The 21,466-nt window shown below is 29.3% G+C and overlaps 1 protein-coding gene across 1 annotated transcript; it reads left to right on the forward strand.

Moving 5' to 3' along the window:
- Positions 1–4,678: 4,678 nt before the first annotated feature.
- Positions 4,679–10,000, forward strand: LOC129969032 (uncharacterized). The gene has a single exon (XM_056083429.1). It carries the CDS (start codon positions 4,753–4,755, stop codon positions 9,703–9,705), a length of 4,953 nt encoding a protein of 1,650 aa, XP_055939404.1. The 5' UTR covers positions 4,679–4,752; the 3' UTR covers positions 9,706–10,000.
- The last annotated feature ends 11,466 nt before the right edge of the window (positions 10,001–21,466 follow it).

Consider the following 21,466-nt stretch of genomic DNA (forward strand, 5'->3'; position numbering starts at 1 on the left):
TTTTTATCTTATCTCAAGGAACAACAAATCTTCCCAATTTGAAATTCATGATTAAATGAGAAATAAGCTAATAAGAAAATGATAAATTTCAGCTTTCGTGAAAGTGACCGTTAACAATCCATATATATATATATATATATATATATATATATATATATATATATATATATATATATATATATATATATATATATATATATGAAATAAAAGATGATCCCACTTTTCATGTCATTTTATGTTTTATATAAGGAACTAAAATGGAAGAAATAGATCTAGTATTTATTTTTTTTTCTATAAGATCATAACCTGAAACTTATCTGAGACATTTTTAGAAAATAAATTAAGCCCATAATAAATTGAAGTGAAGTTGGCAAGTAATATAATTGGAATAAAAGATGTAACTAATAAAAGAATAATATTGTTACATTTAAAAGAAATGAAGCTTCTCCATTAACTCTTCTCACGTTTCGATATTGCGAAAATAAATAGATGCACGTGGATCCAATTTTTTTGCTATGTTATTTAATTAGTTTTCTTTGAGCTATTAAATATTTACTGTTAGTGGTGCATATATCTTATTTCAAACGATCTAGAAGGTTCTTCTTGGTGCATGAATTTAAGTGCTTTCTTCAGTTTGTTTGAATATATGTTATTAAGAGTTTTGTTTTTGCACAAGTGTGTGAGTGTTTTTTTTTTTAATTTCTGTTTTTATTTTCTCTTTATTTTATATTTTGAAATAAATAAACTAAATAGTTTTTTTAAATCGACTTCTTTCCGTGAAAATTTTGTTAAAAACATTGTATTAAATCTCCTTCACTTATTATAATTATTTTTAAAGTATATATTCAAAGTATCCACTCTAATTGTAGGCCAATATCTAATTTCTAAACTGTTAAAAATAGACTTATACATCCAATTGAAAAAATTCTCTAAGTGAAAAATGGTTTTACAATTTAAGTCATTTGAGATAATAATTGTACTACAGAAAAAACTTCGATGATTAATATTTTATATAATATCCATTTCTATTAGTCATTTTTCTTAAAATATTCTTGTATGCATAAACTTTTAATTAAAAACGAACATTTCCACTCCACCATAACTGATAGAGTTATAAAGCAGAAATGTAGTGCTTTTTTTATATTACTAGTATTTTAAAATTATTTTAGAAAATATAATTGTTTATTTAGGAAATCAGAATTGTTTCAAAAGTACATTTATTGTCTTAAACAGTATTAAATATAACTCTTTACGTCATGGAAAGAATTTTTCCAATTGGCAGTACGTGCTTATCTTCAAGACTTAGAAATTATCCATCATGTAACGATTAAAATAGATGCACCCTATATATAAAATACATAAAATTACTTATTAATTAAATTTATTATTTAGGAAATTAATAACTGGAATTACTTACTTAAATTTTTAAAATTACTTTCAAAATAAAAAGCAATAGAGTATTGTATTTTGCTTCAATATATTTCTAATTTTTTTTAATTTATTAGGATATATTACAAGTGGTAGAGTCTCTCTTGAAAACCAGCTTCCCGAAAAGTAAACTGTTAATACCAATATCTTTGCATCAACAAATGAAGAACGTAGTGAAATCCCCATTTACGCATGAAATATATCCGACGGTAAGTTTAAAGTATTATTAGACGTAAAGTTAAAGTATTATTATTAGTATAATAGTTTATAGATTTATATATTAATCTAATTAATTAGTTTAAGTTTTTTAATATTTAAAACTATTCGGATAAAGTGAAACTTTCAGACTGAAGCAAGAGAATCTCAAAAAGATATAATTTTAGGAATTTTTTTTCCCTTTTTATGAAAATACACAGTATTGAGGAAATGCTCTTTATTCGATTATTAAGATTTATTTATCTTAACGAACCGCTATCAAGAACTTAATCCTTTGCAATTAATTATATCATTTAAAATGAATGAGTAAACATACAGTAGGCCTATATACGATATTTAAATCAATCTTTTTATCTGTTATAATTAGATGTTTAGTTAATAATCCCAAGAAAAGAAACAATACAATCGTGAATGATTTGAAATAAATTAAAAATCTGTGTATGTATATAAAGCAGAGTGTCTCTGTGTTTCATAATTAATCTGCAGTATTTGTCCACTCAAGGCGAAATCTGAGTGATCCTGTATAAAAAAGAAAAATCTCATTTATTTTATTTAATAAGTTTTCTACAGAGAAATATTTTCTTACATCAAACAGAATTTTTTTTTAGAATGATAATGAAATTTTCTTTTTACTTTGCTTTCTAATCATAGTACTTTTAGTATAATTTCGCAATTATAATAATTCTGTTTTTTATTTTATTTTTTTTACATATTTTTACTAAGAAAAATAAGAAGGTTACGTAATTTTAATTATATTTTGGTCAGATTAAAATATTTGATTTGTAGGCCAAAAAAATCTGAATTTTTTTAAAGCAATATCTCGCCAAATTTGGCGTTATATTGAACTTGTTTAAGATTTAATGGCTATTTCGCTGCTTTATTCTTTATTTTGAAAATTAGCGTAGAAAAAGGCAATTAATCTTCTTGTGTATTTCAATTTCCATTAAATTCATATTTTTTAATTTTATTTCACAATGAAAATGCAATTTTAAATAGCTAAGCATTCCATATAAATAGTTTAACAAATAAGTAATATTCTGATGGAATAAACTGATTATCAAAGATGGATAGGATATAGTATAAATTATTTATTGCGATTTTCTATACAGTGAATACAAGAAAATTAAAAGTATACTGCTTCAGAATGTTTCATTTTAGAAGAATCCCGGTATTAATGAACTATATTAACCTTTTCAGATGTGTCAATTCATGAATACTGAACAAAACAAAAGCAAGGAACTTAATTCGAGCCTAATAGATGAACTTAGAAAGGAGGTATGATTGTTACTCTTCAAGATCGTTGTACTTCTATAATTAAAAATGTTTCATGAAAGATATTTATGAAATCTTTAACATATTTTATTCCAATCTTGAACAGATTGTAAGTTTAAAAGTTTACTTAAGTATTATATTTGGAGTTAATAACATCATTTAAAGATTATTTTTCTTTTGTTTTAAAATTTTCTTTTTTTGAAGAAAAATTGAATAAGAAAAATTTCTCTAAAATCTTTTTAATTGGTGTAGCCTCAAATCAGAGGTACCGATATAACATATATTCCTAATACTATATATATAATAATACTATATATAAAATTCAAAAATACAAACATTATTAAATTTGAATTAAAATTTATTTCTGAAACAAACTAAAAAAACTAAAAATTATTTCTTAATTAAACTAAAAAAAGATACAATTGTATTTAAAGAGCACTAATGCTGCTACTCAGGGGATTTTCGAGTCACGAGGGGTCAATATTGCTTTACGAAGTCAGACCCCTCACAGAAAAAATCTCTTGTTTGAATCCCTGCCTGAGGGTGACCCTTGAGAAAGTCTTCAGGCCGGATTCTTAATTTCTTTTTATTCTTTTTGACTTAATATTTTTACTAATTTGGTTATATATATATATATATATATATATATATATATATATATATATATATATATATATATATATATATATATATATATATATATATATATATATATATATATATATATATATATATATATATATATATATATATATATATATATATATATATATATTAGGTTAATAATATTTTTATAATTAGGTCGGTCGCAATTATAACAGTATTATTAACCTAGTTTCAAAACAAATAAATTTATAAGCAGTTCAAATTCAGTTAATTATAAAATATTATAACTTCAATGTGTGTTTACAATGAGTTATTGAAATGATTTATATATAAATTAAATACTTTTAATTTCTTCCTTATCATACTATATTGGAATATTAATATTCCTTTAACTCCTTATATTCTACTTAAGAAATCCTGTCAGACAATATTTTTTTAATGGTATAATCGTAGGAAATTAATTATTTCCTTAAAATCTATTCACAAAAGTCATTTTTTTTAAGCAAGAAAAGCAGTAACGACTATTTGTGTTTAAATTTTCAAGAATTTTATTATTTTAGATAATTTTTCTCATAATACACATGTTAATAACATAACATGCATAATTTAACAATATTATCAAACAAAATAAATTAAAATAAATCTTTAGCAAATGATTATGTTTAAAATATGAAGCTTAATTGACTAGCTATTGACTTAAAAGACAAGCTTAATGTTGCCTATAGAAACAAAATTTCTAAATTCGCCACTGGGCTGAAATGATGTTTCCTAAAGTATCAGACCTAAGATATGAATATTAGAAAACAATTTTCCCTAATTTTATCATTGCAGTATACTAGCATAATTACTGAATTTTAATATTTAACTTAATTCATGAGTTAATGTTAATGTATTATATTTAAAAAATTACAAAGTATTTTGATTTAAAAATTCACAACTAACAAGTTTTTGTCATAAAAATAATGATTTTCAAAATCTGGTAAACATGAATAAAAGATACGGCCTTTAAATTAAAAGGAAATTTTTTTGTCGAAAATGGAACTTAAAACAATATAGAAATAATCAAGTGGTTTAGGTAAATTGAGAAATTTTTGAATTATTTCTTCTTTATTTTAATGCTTATGTAATTCACATTATATTTTGTAGGTCAAATACATCTTGGACAAGGATGTAGCAGGAACTGATATATGGTCAATAAATGACGACGATGAACAAAACATTTGTGGAAAAATGCCATTTCCCTTAATAAGCGAAATATCGAACAGCATCAAAAATGGCAAAGACTCTTTCGATTCTTTTACAGATCTTGACATAACGTTGTCTACAGGGGAGTCCCAGATTACAGAGGAAATACAAGTACTTCATGAACAAAACACGGACCCAGAAGAAATGCGTAAATTCAAATGTGAAAAAATTGGCTTTTACCGGCATCCCACCGATTGTTCTAAATTCTACCACTGTGCAGAGTACCGAGCAACAACAGCCCAACCTGAAAGCCAGCATGCTGTTTTTGTATATAAATGCCCCCGCGGATTAGTGTACGATGAGCATCAAAGTTCTTGCAATTGGCCGTCTTATTCTGAGCCCTGTCAAGGATCTGCTGAATTGATGCCAGTCACACCAAAGAAATTCAAATGTACAACACCTGGATTTCATGTTCACCCTGTAGACTGTCGATGGTTTTATTATTGCTCTGATCTTGGAGATGGGCAGTTGGCAGCGTTCGAATTTCTTTGTCCATCCCATCTTCTTGGTTTTGACGAGAAGAACCTGCTTTGCAACTGGAAATGGATGGTTCCACAGTGCGAAAGCAACGAGCAAGAAAAAGTAACGACTGTAACTGAGCAATCTCACAATGCAAGAGAGGGACACCTTGGTATTGGCACAGCTGACAAGATTCCAAATGAAGTTAATGTTAATAAAGTGATTACAGAGACCATATTACCTATTTCCATAGCTAATCCAATTGCGGAAGTAAAACATATTCCATTAGATGCTAGAATTCCGAGTCCCAAGCAAGAAACTTCCTTTAGACGAGATCAGCTTAGTGTCAGTAAAACAGGTCCAACTTATGACACTTCTTATGAGACAAAATCTTTAGAAAGAAAAACTGCTTCTTTTGTCAACTATACTGATGCAGTACCACCATCATCACCAGAAAAATCAAACCTCAAATCAGAAAATAAGCCTTCTGTAAGTATCTCTAATACCAGAAACAATACCGAAAAGAAATATGGAACAGCATATTGGCATAGATATATGATAACTAATCCATCCCGGGTTCAAATTCCACCCTACGTCTTTGATGTAATCATCGAAAAACCAGTAGATTTTAAGGTTGTAAATAATGAAAAATCAAATTCTGGAACTCCATCAGAAAATAATTCTTCAGGAGAACACAGATATGGTATTGGTCGAGTAAGGAAGCTTAATGTTAGACCAGTTAGAAATCAAAGCGTTAATGGTCAGTCATATGACTTAAGTTTGAAGAAAGACGAACCATATATTTTTAATCAAGGTATCACTCCTGCAAAAGAAAACAAACAATTTGCAGGAAATGAAAACACTGGTAGAAATTATCAATTTGATAGCCAAAGTTATTACGCTCAAAACCTTCAAGGCAGAGCAATAGGGAAAAACAGTTTGACAAATTATAAATTCGAAGATACTATAAATAACCATCAAAATCCTAAAATTAATGATCCATTTAAAGACGTGAAAAACCAACAGCAAAATTTGGCAAATAACTTTACAAATGAAGAAAATAACCCTAAAAATCCACAAAGTACTAATTCGTTTGCTAGAGTAAAATGTTCAAAATTGACTGCAGCTGCTACTGAAAGTGATCCAACAATAATAGATGAAAATACATTTGGTTGTACTGGAGAAGTGAGTTTATTTGTGAAAATGAAGGAAGGCAATGAATTCAGCAAATATGTATTGAAAACAGATGATATATCCAATTCTGCACATCAAGAATCGAAGCAATATAAGCTTTTGGTTAATGACACTGATGTTAAAAATGATTACAAAGTACGAAATCTTCAACTGAAGAATACAAATGAGCCTTTATCTAAGATACAAAACAACAGCAATGAAAAAGATAAGCCTAGAAGCTCAAGGTATACTCAAGGCAGATCTGCATCAAGCAATTTAAATTTTACATTATCAGCAAGAAGCGCGCCATTGATCTTGGAAGAAATTCGGTTGGATGACCAAGAAAAAGATAGTAAAGATAATCTTTCTTTAACGAATTCTAAGCCGGAAAGACAGAATTCCGAAAAGAAAAATTCTTTAGAAGTAAATGATTTCCATTACTCACTGCGTCACGAAAGGGAAAAAGAAAAAGAAACGTTAACAATAAACACCAAAGCGAAATTTATGCCACTTAGCTTTTATCCTCAAGGAGTTCTTTTAAATGTTGACTTAAATCATATCAACGAAATTCCTCCTCAAATCTTGCTAGAAGTTGACATAATGCTGAAGAATTTTATGACGAATGGAAATATAGATGTTAATTTATTGATGAAAAAGTTAAATGCAACTATGGAACCCATGGAAAATGTTGAACCCTCTAACAATACGACAAATGATAAAATTGATTCCATGTTAAACATGTTAGAAAATATTCTAAATTCTACTGACTCAAAGAACCTTGGAACAGAATCCAACAAAGATATTTCAGATGCTACTTTTACAAGTGATAAGTCTGTAAATTCAACAACGGAAGAGCTACCTTACGAAAATATTACTAGATCCATTGATACTTTTGATAATAATACTAACATTAGCGTTAGTACGATAGATGAGAATGAAACAAACAGTTCTGTTAGTCCAACTGAAAAAAAGAATGAAAAGAATATTCAGGTGGAAGAAGTTGATTCACCTATTCATGAAAATAAACCATTTGTAAGAAGACGTTTGTTTCGCAAATACAGATACCCGAGCATCAGAGAACAGCTTGAAATTCAAAAACTACTCGCATCTTATAGAACAACCACTCAGACACCACAGCCATCTACATCTACTAAGAATCCAAAAATAATTTCTAATAGAAGTAGGTATCCTTCGATCAGAGAACAGTTGCTGTGGAACAACAATGTTGCCTTTGGCGATTCAAGAAACTCCTTGACTTCTGAAAAAGAATATCCATCAACTCCAGCAATTGAATTCGATGATGAAAAAGGTTACTCTTCCTACAGTAGAAATGATGAATTCGGAAAAAAAATAAAACCTGCAGAAAGGGACAACAGTTACCAAATAAATAATAGATGGCTATCTTCCTCTTACAACAACGAATTGGTAAACAAAAATTTAGCTGCAAACATTTCAAGAAATTCGGGTTCTCTTCATTCTAGTCAAGATACAGCATTTCACACTCATTTTTCTAATATTAATAATTTCGTACCTTATTCCGCTCCAGAAAATGTAAAGAATACTCACTTTCCACAAAATTATGATCCACCTCAAAATCCTCCAAGTGATATATCACAATTTCGGTACACATTACCACTTTCGCCTTTACCTTATCCAAAACAAAATCCTTCAATTCCTTCTCAGGGCTTACCTGAAGTTAATTATTTCAATGATTATAATAAGCCTTTACAGTATTCAACAGAATATCCTTCTATAGTGCCACAAGACATATCGACTGGTGGTGGGTATTCTTTTGATTATCATAGTCGTGGATCTGTTCATTATACACCAGGAAAACCTCCTACAGTGCCACAAGACATTCCCTCTAGTTATGAACATTCTTTCAATTCACAAAATAGAGGATCTGTTCATTATAATCCAGAAAATCCTTCTGTAGTACAGCAAGACTTATCGACAGGTACTGGACATTCTTTCAATCATCATAATCATGGATCTGTTCGTCAGAGCTCAGAGAATCCCCCAGATATCACCTCTTCTGATGAACGTTCTTTCAATTCACAAAATAGAGGATCTGCCCGTTATACACCTGAAAATCCTCCTGCAGTGCAACAGGGCACTCCCTCTAGTAAAGTACATCCTTTCAATCATGATAATCATGGACCTGTTCGTAACAGCCCAAAAAATCCTGCTGTAGTGTCACAAGACATTCCTTCTAGTGATGAACATTCTTTCAATTCACAAAATAGAGGATATGTTCGTTATACACCCGAAAATTCTCGCGTAGTGCCACATGACATTCCTTCTAGGGACGTACATTCTTTCAATCAACATTACCGTGGAACTATACGCTATACTCCCGAAAATACATCTATTCCACAAAAAACAAATGACCAAGGAAATCCTTCTATTGTACATCATAATAATTTACACCACAATCGTGGATCTGTACGTTACTTATCAGAAAGTCCTTCTACTCCATATAGTATTACTCATAACAGAGAAAATTCTGATGGTCTTCATAATCGTAATGCATCACATTATATACCAGAAAGAGATCCCACTTTCTCACAAGGTATACCATTTGGTGAAGAATACTCCAGCAAACATCATAACCGAGGATCTGACCATTTCTCACCAGAAAATCCTTCCATTATACCTTTAAGTGAAACAAATTCTTTCAATGAAGCTAATCCTGGGACTTCATATTTCGCAGGAGAAAATCCTGCCATTTTATCCCATGACGTACCTGTAAGTGCAATAAATTCATTCAATCAACATCATGGTACATCTTCATTAGATGGAAATTCTGATGCTCAAAACAGAAATCTGAGCAATCGCACTCAAAAAAGAAGAAGAAAATCCAAGAAACTGAGAATATTAGTTAAAAAAGTACCAAATGGCGCTGAAAATAATAAAGATTCTGCATCTCGACAAGACGAACAGGGCAATAAACGAACAAGAATACCAAAAAAACTGCTGACGGAAATAAGAACAAATTTGATTCGAAAATTAGCCGTAAATGGAAAGAATGATGTAGAATTGGAAATTCAATTTCAAGATCATGTATGGAACATTCCTTTTGTCAACAATCAAAGTTCAGTAGATATTTCTCCTGTAGCTTGTACGCGAGCAGGATTATTTCAACATCCAAAAGACTGTAATATGTTCTATGAATGTTTCTGGGATAAATGGCTTAAAAGATTTACATTGCATGTATTTTCTTGTCCAGTGAGATTAGTTTATGATGACAGCATACGTGGTTGTAGTCGTCCTACTACGGAATCGCATTGTCGGAAAGCTACTTGAGATGTATAGAAAGTTTTCAACTCATTGTGTGTGATAAGGAATATATGTTCTGGGGTTTGGTTCTTAAAAAGGAAGTGGTTCTACTTTCATTATTGAAATTTAATGTTGTTGCAAAATAGCTATCAACAGTTCAAGCTTTTGCAACAGTTTTTGTAAGGACACTTACAAAATCTCTTCAAAAAAATAATGAAACATGTCATGTTCAAGTTCCAAGCATATAATGTGCCAATAATCTGAGTATTCCTATTTTAAGTTGTTAAGGCCAAGTAGATTCATTCACAAAATCATTCATTGTTATGCGAAAAATCGAAAAAGAAATTAAAAATTCATTGCAGTTCTGAATTCAGCTACTGAAATCTGTAATAACAATAAAAAATAAACGGAAAGTGTAACAGATTTATTATGATTATCTGATAATGTTTTTCTGCATAGAGTCGCATTCTTGAATGGCTTATTTGGCTTAATTCATGTGTCATGTTATGAAATTATGATGTACGAATTTGAATGTATACCCTATATTTAATCATAATGAACAAAATGCATGCATACGTTTCGCTTATTTATAGCCCAAATTTTAAATCAATTTCTGCACGATTAAACCATTCATTCCTCTGAATATTCCATCGCAACTTCGTAAAAATATATCTGTTCAAATGAAATTGTGATTTTGCATTTTCTGTGAAAGAATATTACGGATGTAGCTTGTGTTCATTTAAAACTTCCTAAATACAGTTTTCTATATGTTGGAGATGTTAGCTGATTAGATTTAAACAACTTTTTTCTGGAGAAAATTAATCCAATAATTACCTTAATCCAGGATAATTAAATCATAAATTCATTAATAATTTCTTTAAAAATCCAAAACTTTCGGTGAAAATTTACTTTGTATTCATGGATGATAATTTTTATTGTAATTTACTTATGTTGACCATTATTAAATAATCAACTGTTTTTTCCCAACTGAAATTTGGCAATTAGCATTTTCTTGTATTTAAAAAAATGTATAGGAGTTGCCTCAAAAATTTCAAAGTGTAACTAGGAGTTAAGAATATTTAATTGAAATTGAACTTAATCATGTTTATGCTTAAAATATTTCATTAATAATTTTAAATACAACATGTATGTCTGCATGCGAACATTTCGATGTCTTTTATCCTATTTTTGTTTATTTATATTTATTTAGCTCAAAAAGCTAAAACCTATTTTTGTTTGTAAAAGGTGCTGCCACGTCTTTATAAATGGGTTGAAATTTTTTTCGTATATTCGGCGCAAAATCTGCAAATTAACTTTGAATAACAGATGACAGTAAATTAATATAGATTCCTTTATTGTTACACAAAAGTATTATCATTGTTATATTGGATTCTGAGTGATAGATCTGAAATAAAATAATCTCTCTTGTACATATGTATTTAAGTTTAAAAAAATGTTCATTGTAAATAAAAAATAATTTTTATTCATTATTTTAGTCTTGTTTGATTCATTTTTATATTTTTAATTTGATCATGCAATAAAATACGTATTCATTTAATTTTGTATGCAATTTACCAAAGAAACGTTTCGAAACACAATTTTAAAATGTAAAATACTAGCTGGTACCCGGCGCGTTGCTGTCGCAGAAGAAATAATTTCGAAAAATATCGTTTGAAATCTGAAATAGCTATCTTATTTAATTAAGAATGATAGAAAGAAATGATATTTTTTTACTTATCGGCAATGAATACATTCATTGAAATTTAATAATATATAGAGGAGAAGTATAAAGAATATTTTTTTTTTAACTTTATTATTCAAGTAATTTAGGGTTGACAATATCTTTTGTTTTTCCGTCTTCAACAGAAACAAATAAATTTCTTAGCTGTCCAAATCGTGAGCATTCAACATACAGCAGGACATATGAAAAACATGATTAATAATAAAAATTATATTTTGTATATGTGAGAGAAATTCTGAATAATGTGTGCAGTTCTAAAATGTCGTGCATGCTGAATGATTGCATCTTGTGTAGATGACTATACATTAACGAAAAGAAAAAAAAATTAGCTCTTGCACTAAATATTTCCGATTTCATCCCGCTCACATTGATTGGTATTGATGATAATTATTTTATTTTGTTTGATATTATGTGCGTTTAACTCCAAATGGCATGCGCCGTTTGCCTTTTACTGTTTCTCTAATATTGAATCATCGAAACGTATGAAACGATTTGTTTGTAAATTTTATTGTGTTCAAAATAAGTGCTAATAATTGTACTATGCCTATAACCTTCGCGCAAGTGCAAGCTATAAGTTGGCGAAGTTTTATCGAAATTGGATGAACGGTACAGCAGCACATAATGTGCGAATAAACAAAAATTCCTTTTTATGTATTAGATGCGATCATTAGATAATGACATGATTAAATGGGTAGCATTTTGTTTAGTAAGGATTAAGGTCAGTGTCCTTTCAATAAAATATCAACTTCAATTTTTATTTCTTTTTTCCACACGTTAACAGGTGATCCTGAATTTAACATATAAAAGAAAGTCTTATATATAGTTTTGTTTCGTTTAGTTCGAATTCGTTTTCTTTTATTTTCGTTTCGTATTTCGATTCGTTCGTTTTTTAGTCGATCGTTTCAGTCGTGGTTTTTTTTTTTCCTTGTATGGGAAATATACAAAGAGAAAGTATATGTATTCTACCCATAAAAAAAAATTATCTCGACATTACGAAGAATTTCCGCGTTTCAGAAGAGAAACGCCACAATTTAGAAATCATTTATGAACACAATAACTTAAAAATACTTTGATCTAACCGGATGAAATTTGGCAAGTGTACACTAAATGTGTATATATCTATTAAATTTTGAACGAAATTTATTTATTATTTTAAATTTAACTTATCCTCATTAAGCTTGTCACTCTATCCGTGTGAGAACATTGAAAATGATAATTATAAAACTTAAAAGATTATTTATAAAGTATTTTTGATTGAAAATTGTCTGAGTTATAATGACATTTTTAATAGAAGAAAAACAATAACTCAAAGATTTGATAAAACCATGGAATGAGTTGGACTTTAATTTCATCAATGAAAACTACTTCACCCAATCATATTTAGAATTACTATTACACGTTTTTTAAAATTTAATAGCACGATCAAATTTATATTACTATAAAGATAATTTTTGGAATTTTAAGAATGCGTAAAAAAAATCTTTTTATGCGACAGTATTTTTAGAAGTTATCATATTTTATTAATTACATTTCTCTTACATTTCCTTCTTATTTGTAATTAATTTGGTAACTTAGAATATAAATTTCAATGATTTTTGGTTCATCGTTAATGAATTCACTTGATCGCAAGCCCCATAAATTGAAATGAATTAAAACTAAAATCAAGTATCGTTTGCCTTTCTGAACATTATTCTTAAGATTTTTTTTCTTCATGTTTATAAATTGATGAACATGTACAAATATTTGCATTTTGTTGACTAATTAACAAATCAACAATCTTTGTAGCGGTTTATTTAGAAAGTGTTAAAATTATGCTTTTTTATTTAGAAAGTGTTAAAACTATGCTTTTTTATTTAGAAAGTGTTAAAACTATGCTTAACACTTTCTAATAAACTTTATTTTATTACCTTTTTGTTACTTAAATTTTTTTATGCTAAATACTAAAATTATCTCTCTTAAAGATAGCAAACAATTAATTGATTTGTTATTTCAATTTGTCGTAATATGTTAGTTAAAAGCTGCTTATATCAATTATAAATTAAAATTAATAAAAATCTTTCATTTTCGACTGGAAAAAAAGCTAGCTGCTAAAATTTACATCACTTAAGCACCTCTGTACCTCTGTAGATATATATTCCTTCCTGCAAATGAGTAAACGGATTTCCTGCTATGCGATATTCTATGAGAATATAGCATAGCATAATAATGTAGAGAATAGAAATAATTTATTGTTCTATATGTTCCATTGAAATTTTAAGAATCAAGAAATTTAAAAAATCAGCTCTAATGAAATATTAAAAAAATCAAAAGATAAAAGCATTTTTTTTTCTTTCTTTGACTTACTTTCTCCTAAATCCAACTAGCTGATACGCTGTAAATAGTGCTCCGGGCATTTTGCCTTATTCCGCCCGTGGTACTCCTCTTGCCAGCTGACGATGATAGATAAATGCATGCAAGTCACTTCTATTCAAAAAGGCGAACATGGATCAAAGAAAATAACTGAATTTAGAACTTAGAACTGTTTTCACAATTAAAAACCGAAATTTCGATTAACAATCGGCAGATGTTTTCTTTGACGGACTTTCGCCTCGCTTCTTTGCTACCCTTAGGCAGACATTCAGAAGCATTTAACAATAAAGGAGGCTATGAGCAATCTGTCCAACTAACCAAAAAATTATTTACAAAATCTATTTTAGAAGGGTTTTGAAAATGATTTTTTAATCCCGCCCCCCCTCCCAAAAAAAAATTTCACATGCATTTTTTTAAAGAAAACATATTTTACTGTTTGTACAACAATTAGACTATTATTTTTATAGACAACAACAACAATCATGCTTTTTTCGAGCTCTGGTAGGTCAGTCATTATTGAGTTATTAGCGAGTATGGTAGATGCAAGCGACATCTATGACTAATATTGAGCAATGGATAACTTACATTTTATAATCACTAAGAGGCATGTTTGAATGCAAAGTGACATGCGCGTACTGCTTCATTGCAAAGGGACACATCTTTTCCATGGGTGTTTGTATTATTTTGTCACTCATCTGTATATTATATATAGACAGGTCATTAATCTTAAAGGCCTGTCACAAAAATGTTTAAAAAAAATCTAATTTTATAAAATCATTTTAGAAGTCTTTAATGAAATTGTGCTAAATTTTCAAACGAATTTTATGCATTCTAACCTTAACCCTTTAACTGGTTTGGCAGTACACTATAAGTGCATTAATTTGTCGCATTTTTTACATTTTAAAACAATTACTAAGCCATTCACAAAAAATTAGATTTCAAAATAAAAATATTGGGTAAAATAACTAAATATTTCATGTATTCTATGGATTCCCTCTGAATCAAAATGACAAAAGATTCTCAAAATAAAAGGCAGGTCTAATTTTATACTAAATAAGCCAGTTAAGAGTATAATAACTTAAATAGGGTTCAAGGAAGAAATATTTTTCGTTAAAATTTTGATGCATAGTAAAAAAATAAAACAAAGATGCAGATCTCGTACTAGTGTTAGTGTGTATGTTTGCGTTTGTGTGTGTGTGTTGGCGTGTGCACGCGCGTAAGTGTACTAAATACTGAATTGAATATTTCATTAACACAGATAAAATATATAAATATAAAAATGCGATATAATAGAATTTGTTATAATATACAAAAATATTCCATAATCTTTTTTTTTGTCCCATTGCAGATATGAGCTTATATTACAGCTATTTTCTTTGAATATTAATTTAAAAGGGAAATAAAGTCTGCTATAAGCGTCGAAGAGGGTTTAATATCTACTCTGGAATCTCTTAATTAATTGCGTTACATTTTAAATGTATGTTCTTACAGAAGAATGCTGCTAGTTAAAGAGAATTAATTAAAAGACATTCTGAATATCGATTTTTATTTGCAAGGTTCCGATTCTGAAAAAATGAAACTTGCTTGAGTTAGAAATTAAGTTCAACGTTCTCCCAGGTATCTCATTCTAAAATTCATGCAGTAATTTAAAGTTAAAATTATTAAATATGCATTGGTTGAAATGTAGTTTAAAGTACTTCTCCATTTCGCCGAGAATGTCAACAATGCCAATTCGCCAAGATAAAAAATAAAAATAACACAATATAATAACTATTTCATAATATTATTTATCCTGTCAGCCATCTTGATTGGCAACTTAGCATTGTTGGCTTTGAAGCATGACCCACATGGGTCACGTTCGAAGGCAAGGTGAAGGGTCATCCAAATATTACTCGTGAGAGCGACATTAAAAGAAAAAGGTTATTGCTAAATTTAAGTAATTCGATAATTTGGCAGTAAAGATAAATGGTAATGTATATGCTAAAATTCATCAGTCATAACATTCAAAAAGAAAAGTAAAGAAAACACTTCAAATTTCGGCAGAAACTCAATATCTATTCATTATTGTTTTCGCTAACTATTTGAAAATCGCTTTCATTTATTTTAATTTCATTGTCAGTATCAGCTGACAAATTTAACTTGCACATATTTTTTAGAAGAATTTATTTCTTTATCAAGAATTTATCTTCTCTCTATCACTTTTTGTAATTTTCTATTGTGTGTTTCGCAGTGAAAATGCATTTTATTTTAGTGAAATAAAATTCAAAATTATCCACTGTTGCATTTTCAACATACAAGTTAGTTAATATATTCAAATATTGAATTCTAAAAGCATTGTAAGAAATATAGAAATAGAAGAGCAAATTTACCTCTTTAAAAGCTGTTAAACTCTTTTTACAAAGAAAAAAAAGCTTCTTACCAACCTCATTAAAATTAGAATTGCATTTTTTGTAGCTGCTTATTATTATTAGCATCAAAGGCTATCATCCCCTAATGCCAGATTTTATCTGATTATTTATCGCAAAATCTATGTAAAAATATATTCAATCGGTACTAGTATAATTTTATTTTCAGGCCTAATGTGAGAAACTTCAAAAAACGCCGCGGAGTTAATCGATTCCAGTTTATCGCCCCTTGTCACCCCTTCCTCAGATACAAATATTTGAAAAAAACTTACTCTTCCATACAGGAGGTTTTTAGTCTTTAAATATCTACAACATAATGATATTTGTTGCTTACTTTTGAAAATTTTACCTTAAGTAAATTTCTGTATTGTAAAATAAAATTATTTAGATTGAACTATATTTTGTTTGAAATCATTTTAATCGTTAAGATATTTGGATTAAAAAAATCTTTCTTTTTCTTTTAATCAATTCTTAATTTTCCTCCCACTAGTAATTGTGCTGAAGGCAAGCATCCTGTCTACCTCACCGTAGTCACTCCACTGCAAGTCGTGTAAAAAAAAAAAAAAAAAAATACCGATGTTCACTTAGAGCTAGGATCATTTGAAAACATTTTTATTAAGTGATTTTAACACAAAATCAAGTATTTGGAGGGAGGGAGTAGAGATGACTGATTGTAAAAGCAATATAATTAGAAATATGATCCATCACCATTATTTAATAATCATAAATTATAGCGATTCAAAATTTACTTTAGTTTAGAAGCTATCAAGGAGTAAGCTGAACTGAACTAACAATTATAAAAAATTCTTGGTATTACCAATATTATTAATTGGAAGGTAAAGAATAGAATTAATTTCAGTGATCATAACATTATAAAATTTCAAATTTCTCAAGAAAAGGTAAAAAAAAGAGAAGCAAATAGCAAAATTTTAAAATTTCGAAAATGAATGTTTTGTAATTTAAAATCAACTTAAATGATTCAAAATCGCTCGAAAGAACAGTGTATGAATTTAAATAAACATCTTTTTAAAAATTCAGGATAAAATTTTGGAATATTGTTACAATAATAATAATAATAATAAACTTAAAATGAAAGGATGGAAGTGTTATTTGGTGGAACGTGGAGTTTGAGGTCATGAGAAATAATGTCAAGGCTCTTCGGAAAAAATTTCTATCAACCTATGAGCAAAATGAAAGAACTTGTCTTAAATCGGACCAAATATACTAAAAAATGTTCAGCTGCAAAATTCAATAGCTTTAGAACTGTCTTATTTAATACTGTTAAAGTCAAAACTTTCGACTGCTTTCATAGAATATTTAAAAATAATATAGTGATCTTTGGAGGAAATACAACAGATTCGCAAAGATGATGGTAGTTATACCACAACATTTAGAGAAAGTCTATTTAGGATTCTAGAATTTCATTTTCCTGTTGGTGTTGTACAAATTCATCTTAAAACTAGCAATGAGAATGTATACTTCCCTCCTAAGTCACAAGAAGAAATTAAACATTTAATTTTGGAAAAGTAATTGCATTAAAGATCCTGAACCAGATGGAATCACGGTATGGGATTGTAAGAAAAGTCTTTTTCTCACATTTTGATTGGCATGCTAAATGAATGTTTTAGTAAGAGAATTTTTCCAGATAATTGGAAAATAGCTCGAATGGTGTTAATATCCAAGATAGGCAAGGACTTAAGTTAATTTTTTTCTTATAGGCCAATGGGCTTACTTCCGACATGGTTGGAGGTTCTATATAAAATTATCGAGCAAAGGCTTACGTTGAGAAGATGAGGAGGTTACACGCTAAGCAGTTCGATTTTAGACGAGAGAATAACACTCTTCCGGAATTGGACTACTTTTGTAAATCCATTGAAAGATCAAAAGAAGAAAAAGTAATTACACAAACTATTTAACTTGATATATCAAAGTACAACTAATGCGAGAAAAATTCTTTCTATACAATTACAAAATTATGAGAATTTTGGAATTGATTCAGCGTACGACTGTAAAAATTAGGATCAAGAATACTATACAAAATATATTGGAAACTCTTTTGCATAATATTTAGGTACTATGGCGTATTAGTATGAGCGAGGATAGAACCTGGGACCTTGTGGTTCGCAGCCGAGTAACAAGACCACAAGACAAAAGCTATTGCCGTGTTTCGTAGCTGTTATATGGCATACAAGCTTATCACCACAGTACTCTTCCCTCCAGTGAGTCGGAGGTGAGACGAACGATATGGCTGTTGAGTGATGATGTATTAGCTGTTGAGTCTAATGTGCCTGTACCCTTTTGAGCATTTGAGTAGCGCCAAGCCTTATGGCGAGCGGTTGCTGTTGCGCCAAGTGAGTCTGACGACTTTGTGTTGCTGCGTCAAGTGAGTCTGACGACTTTAGGTTGCTGTGCGTAGATGGCGCCACAACAGCTCTACGAAGGTTGAAGGTTCATCGTCCGAGGTCACCAATGGAGCGGATTGTTATGAGTGAAGATAGAACCTGGGACCTTGTGGTTAGCAGCAGAGTAATAAGACCACATGACAAAAGCAATTGCCCGTGTTTCGTAGCTGTTATCTGGCTTATAAGTTTATCACCACAGTACTTAGAAAGTATAGTATAGTTCAGCAACGGATTGTAAAACCTTCCGTGTTTTTGCGCAGGCGTTAGGATAGGTTTAATTCGTCAAAATAGGGGTGAAAGGAAAGACGAAAGGAGGAGATGTTTACATTTACCAGTATCTGATAGGGGAAATCCAAGGTCAAAGAGAATACCCGAAATGCACTCATCGTTCTGCGTCTCACCCCTTAATGAGATGGAGTCGTCGAAATGTGGTCGTCTCAGAATCCGTTGACGAACTATACTTACATATTGGTGTTATGCTTTTCTAAATGTTATATTATTAATAGTTTTTTTATTTCTTATTATTAATAGTATTTTAAATTTTATTCTTTGCCCTATTTTGTATTTACTTATATTTTTTTTGTCTATCTTATATTTTTATTATTATTTCTTATATCTAATATTTAATATTCTGCATTTTACTTTGTTATTTCATGTATTTGATCTTTTCAAAATTAATTATAATTGTTGATTTCGTAGTTTCTAAATTTTTACTTATGTAAATTTTGTAAGATATATCATTGATATTGTTTGCAATTATAAGATATGATGAATAAGAAAGTTTGCTGTATCTATCTCATTTGTTATACCTATGCCGGCTTTCGACTGACTTTATAGTCCCACATGTCCGCTCTGGATTGGACAGGTTTTTCTATTGGAATAATTTCTCTTTCAACGTTCAGACTTTTAAAACCAATAAATAATTTTTATAAGTGAGAGATAAAACTAATTATCTGTGGCCATAGAAGATAAGAATGTCATAGGAAAGATACACTGATTATATCGATATGAAGATTTAAATACTGCATTTTTTCCCCATATTCTTAGTTTATAACATTACAATGCGTAGAATCAAATTATCATTTTTAGATTAGTAATTTGAGAAACTCTGCTAGAATGCAGTAATTATATTCAAAGTAACTTTGCTGATTATTTCAGAATAATTTTATTCAAAGTATTTATACCGGTCATTTCAAAATATTTAATTTCAAGGTAATTTTTTAGGAAAAAAGGAAATGCTTTTTTTTTGTTACATTGTAAATCCTAAAGTTGATGATACGAAAATACTTGGCGTGTATATATAAGTTGTTAATTAGTTAATTGCAAAATCCGGCAAAAAAGTCCGACAATTATAAAATGGAATTATAAGTAATAAAACATATTTATTGTGATTAAAAATATGTGAAATTATCATACTTTAAAATTCTACCAATTTCATTAGGTTTATATTTTTTAATCTTTTTAGTTTACTATGATAACAATTTAAATGAATGCATACATTACTTATAATTTAAAATATAGGAAATTCATTATTTTAAGAGAATAAAAGAATCTTTAAAGGCAGCTAGACAAAATGCTATCTCACCTTGAGGATCTGACCGTTTCTCACAGGAAAATCCTTCCATTATACCTTTAAGTGAAACAAAGTGAGGTGAATGTTAGGAAAATGTAATTATTTTTTATCATTTGTGCTATATATTTAGGAAATTCTAAGACATTAACGAATTTTTTTTTTGCCGGCGTTCTGGCATAGGGGTAGCGCATCTTCCCGTGATCTGGGCGTCCCGGTTTCGAATTCCGGTTCGGGCATAGTTGTTCTTCATCTGTATTCTATCTGTGAGGTGTGTGAATGTGCCTTCCTGTAAAAAGGGATTGTGCAAGCGAATGTGCGAGTTTCATCTTCATATGAGCTAGAAGTCAGACCTCTGCCCTCGGGTGCTCAGGGGTCTTTATCCTCAGAAGCTACTGCTCCCCCTTTCCGTGTTGACACGACATCATCATCAACGAATTTTTTTTTAAAGCAGACACTGTTAGATTTAATTCGAAATTTCCGTCAGCCAAGGTATTTGAAACAAAAGGCGAGATATCTATCCGAATTCATATTACGGAGATTTATCCATCAAATGTTTAATTGTGAATTCAAAATGTGCATTTTCATAGATCGCTTTTCTGTTTAAATAGCCATCGTAAGATGTTAAAATATTTGTGAGATCTTTATTCCTCTAATATTTAGCTTAGATAATTAAATTTCAAGGTTTTAAAGAAGATCCTACATATAAAATGCTTTATTCTTTTTCTTACACGGGAAATTTATTCATTGGAAATAAATATATTTCATGCTCTTTAAAGAAAATTTGTATGCCATTAAAAACATAACTTGTAAAAAATCCCAAGTCTCGCAACTCAGTTCTTCTATCGTAAAAAGTTGCGAGATCCATGTAATACCAAGTCGGTCAATTCATTCATTCCCTACTTAAGGGTCCTTCTGTCTTAAGTTATTACGTAATTAGTTAACATAACAACATCTTATAGTAACCATATCAATATTAAAAATCTTTTATGGTTTAAATAAATAGATTGACTTGGCCATCGCATGATAACACAATGCTTCTTTACATTAAATTAGATTACATTAACATATTATATTAAATTAGATTGTTTAGTGCGATTGCCAAGTCAATCTATTTATTTAAACCATAAAATATTTTTAATATTGATATGATCACTATAAGATGTTGTTAGGTTAGTTAATTACGTAATAACTTAAGACAGAAGGACCCTTAAGTAGGGACTGAATGAATTGACCGACTTGGTATTACATGGATCTCACAACTTTTTACGATAGAAGAACTGAGTTGCGAGACTTGGGATTTTTTACAAGTTATGTTTTT

The sequence above is a fragment of the Argiope bruennichi genome, chromosome 5, assembly GCF_947563725.1.
Source record: "Argiope bruennichi chromosome 5, qqArgBrue1.1, whole genome shotgun sequence".
Classification (NCBI taxonomy): domain Eukaryota; kingdom Metazoa; phylum Arthropoda; class Arachnida; order Araneae; family Araneidae; genus Argiope; species Argiope bruennichi.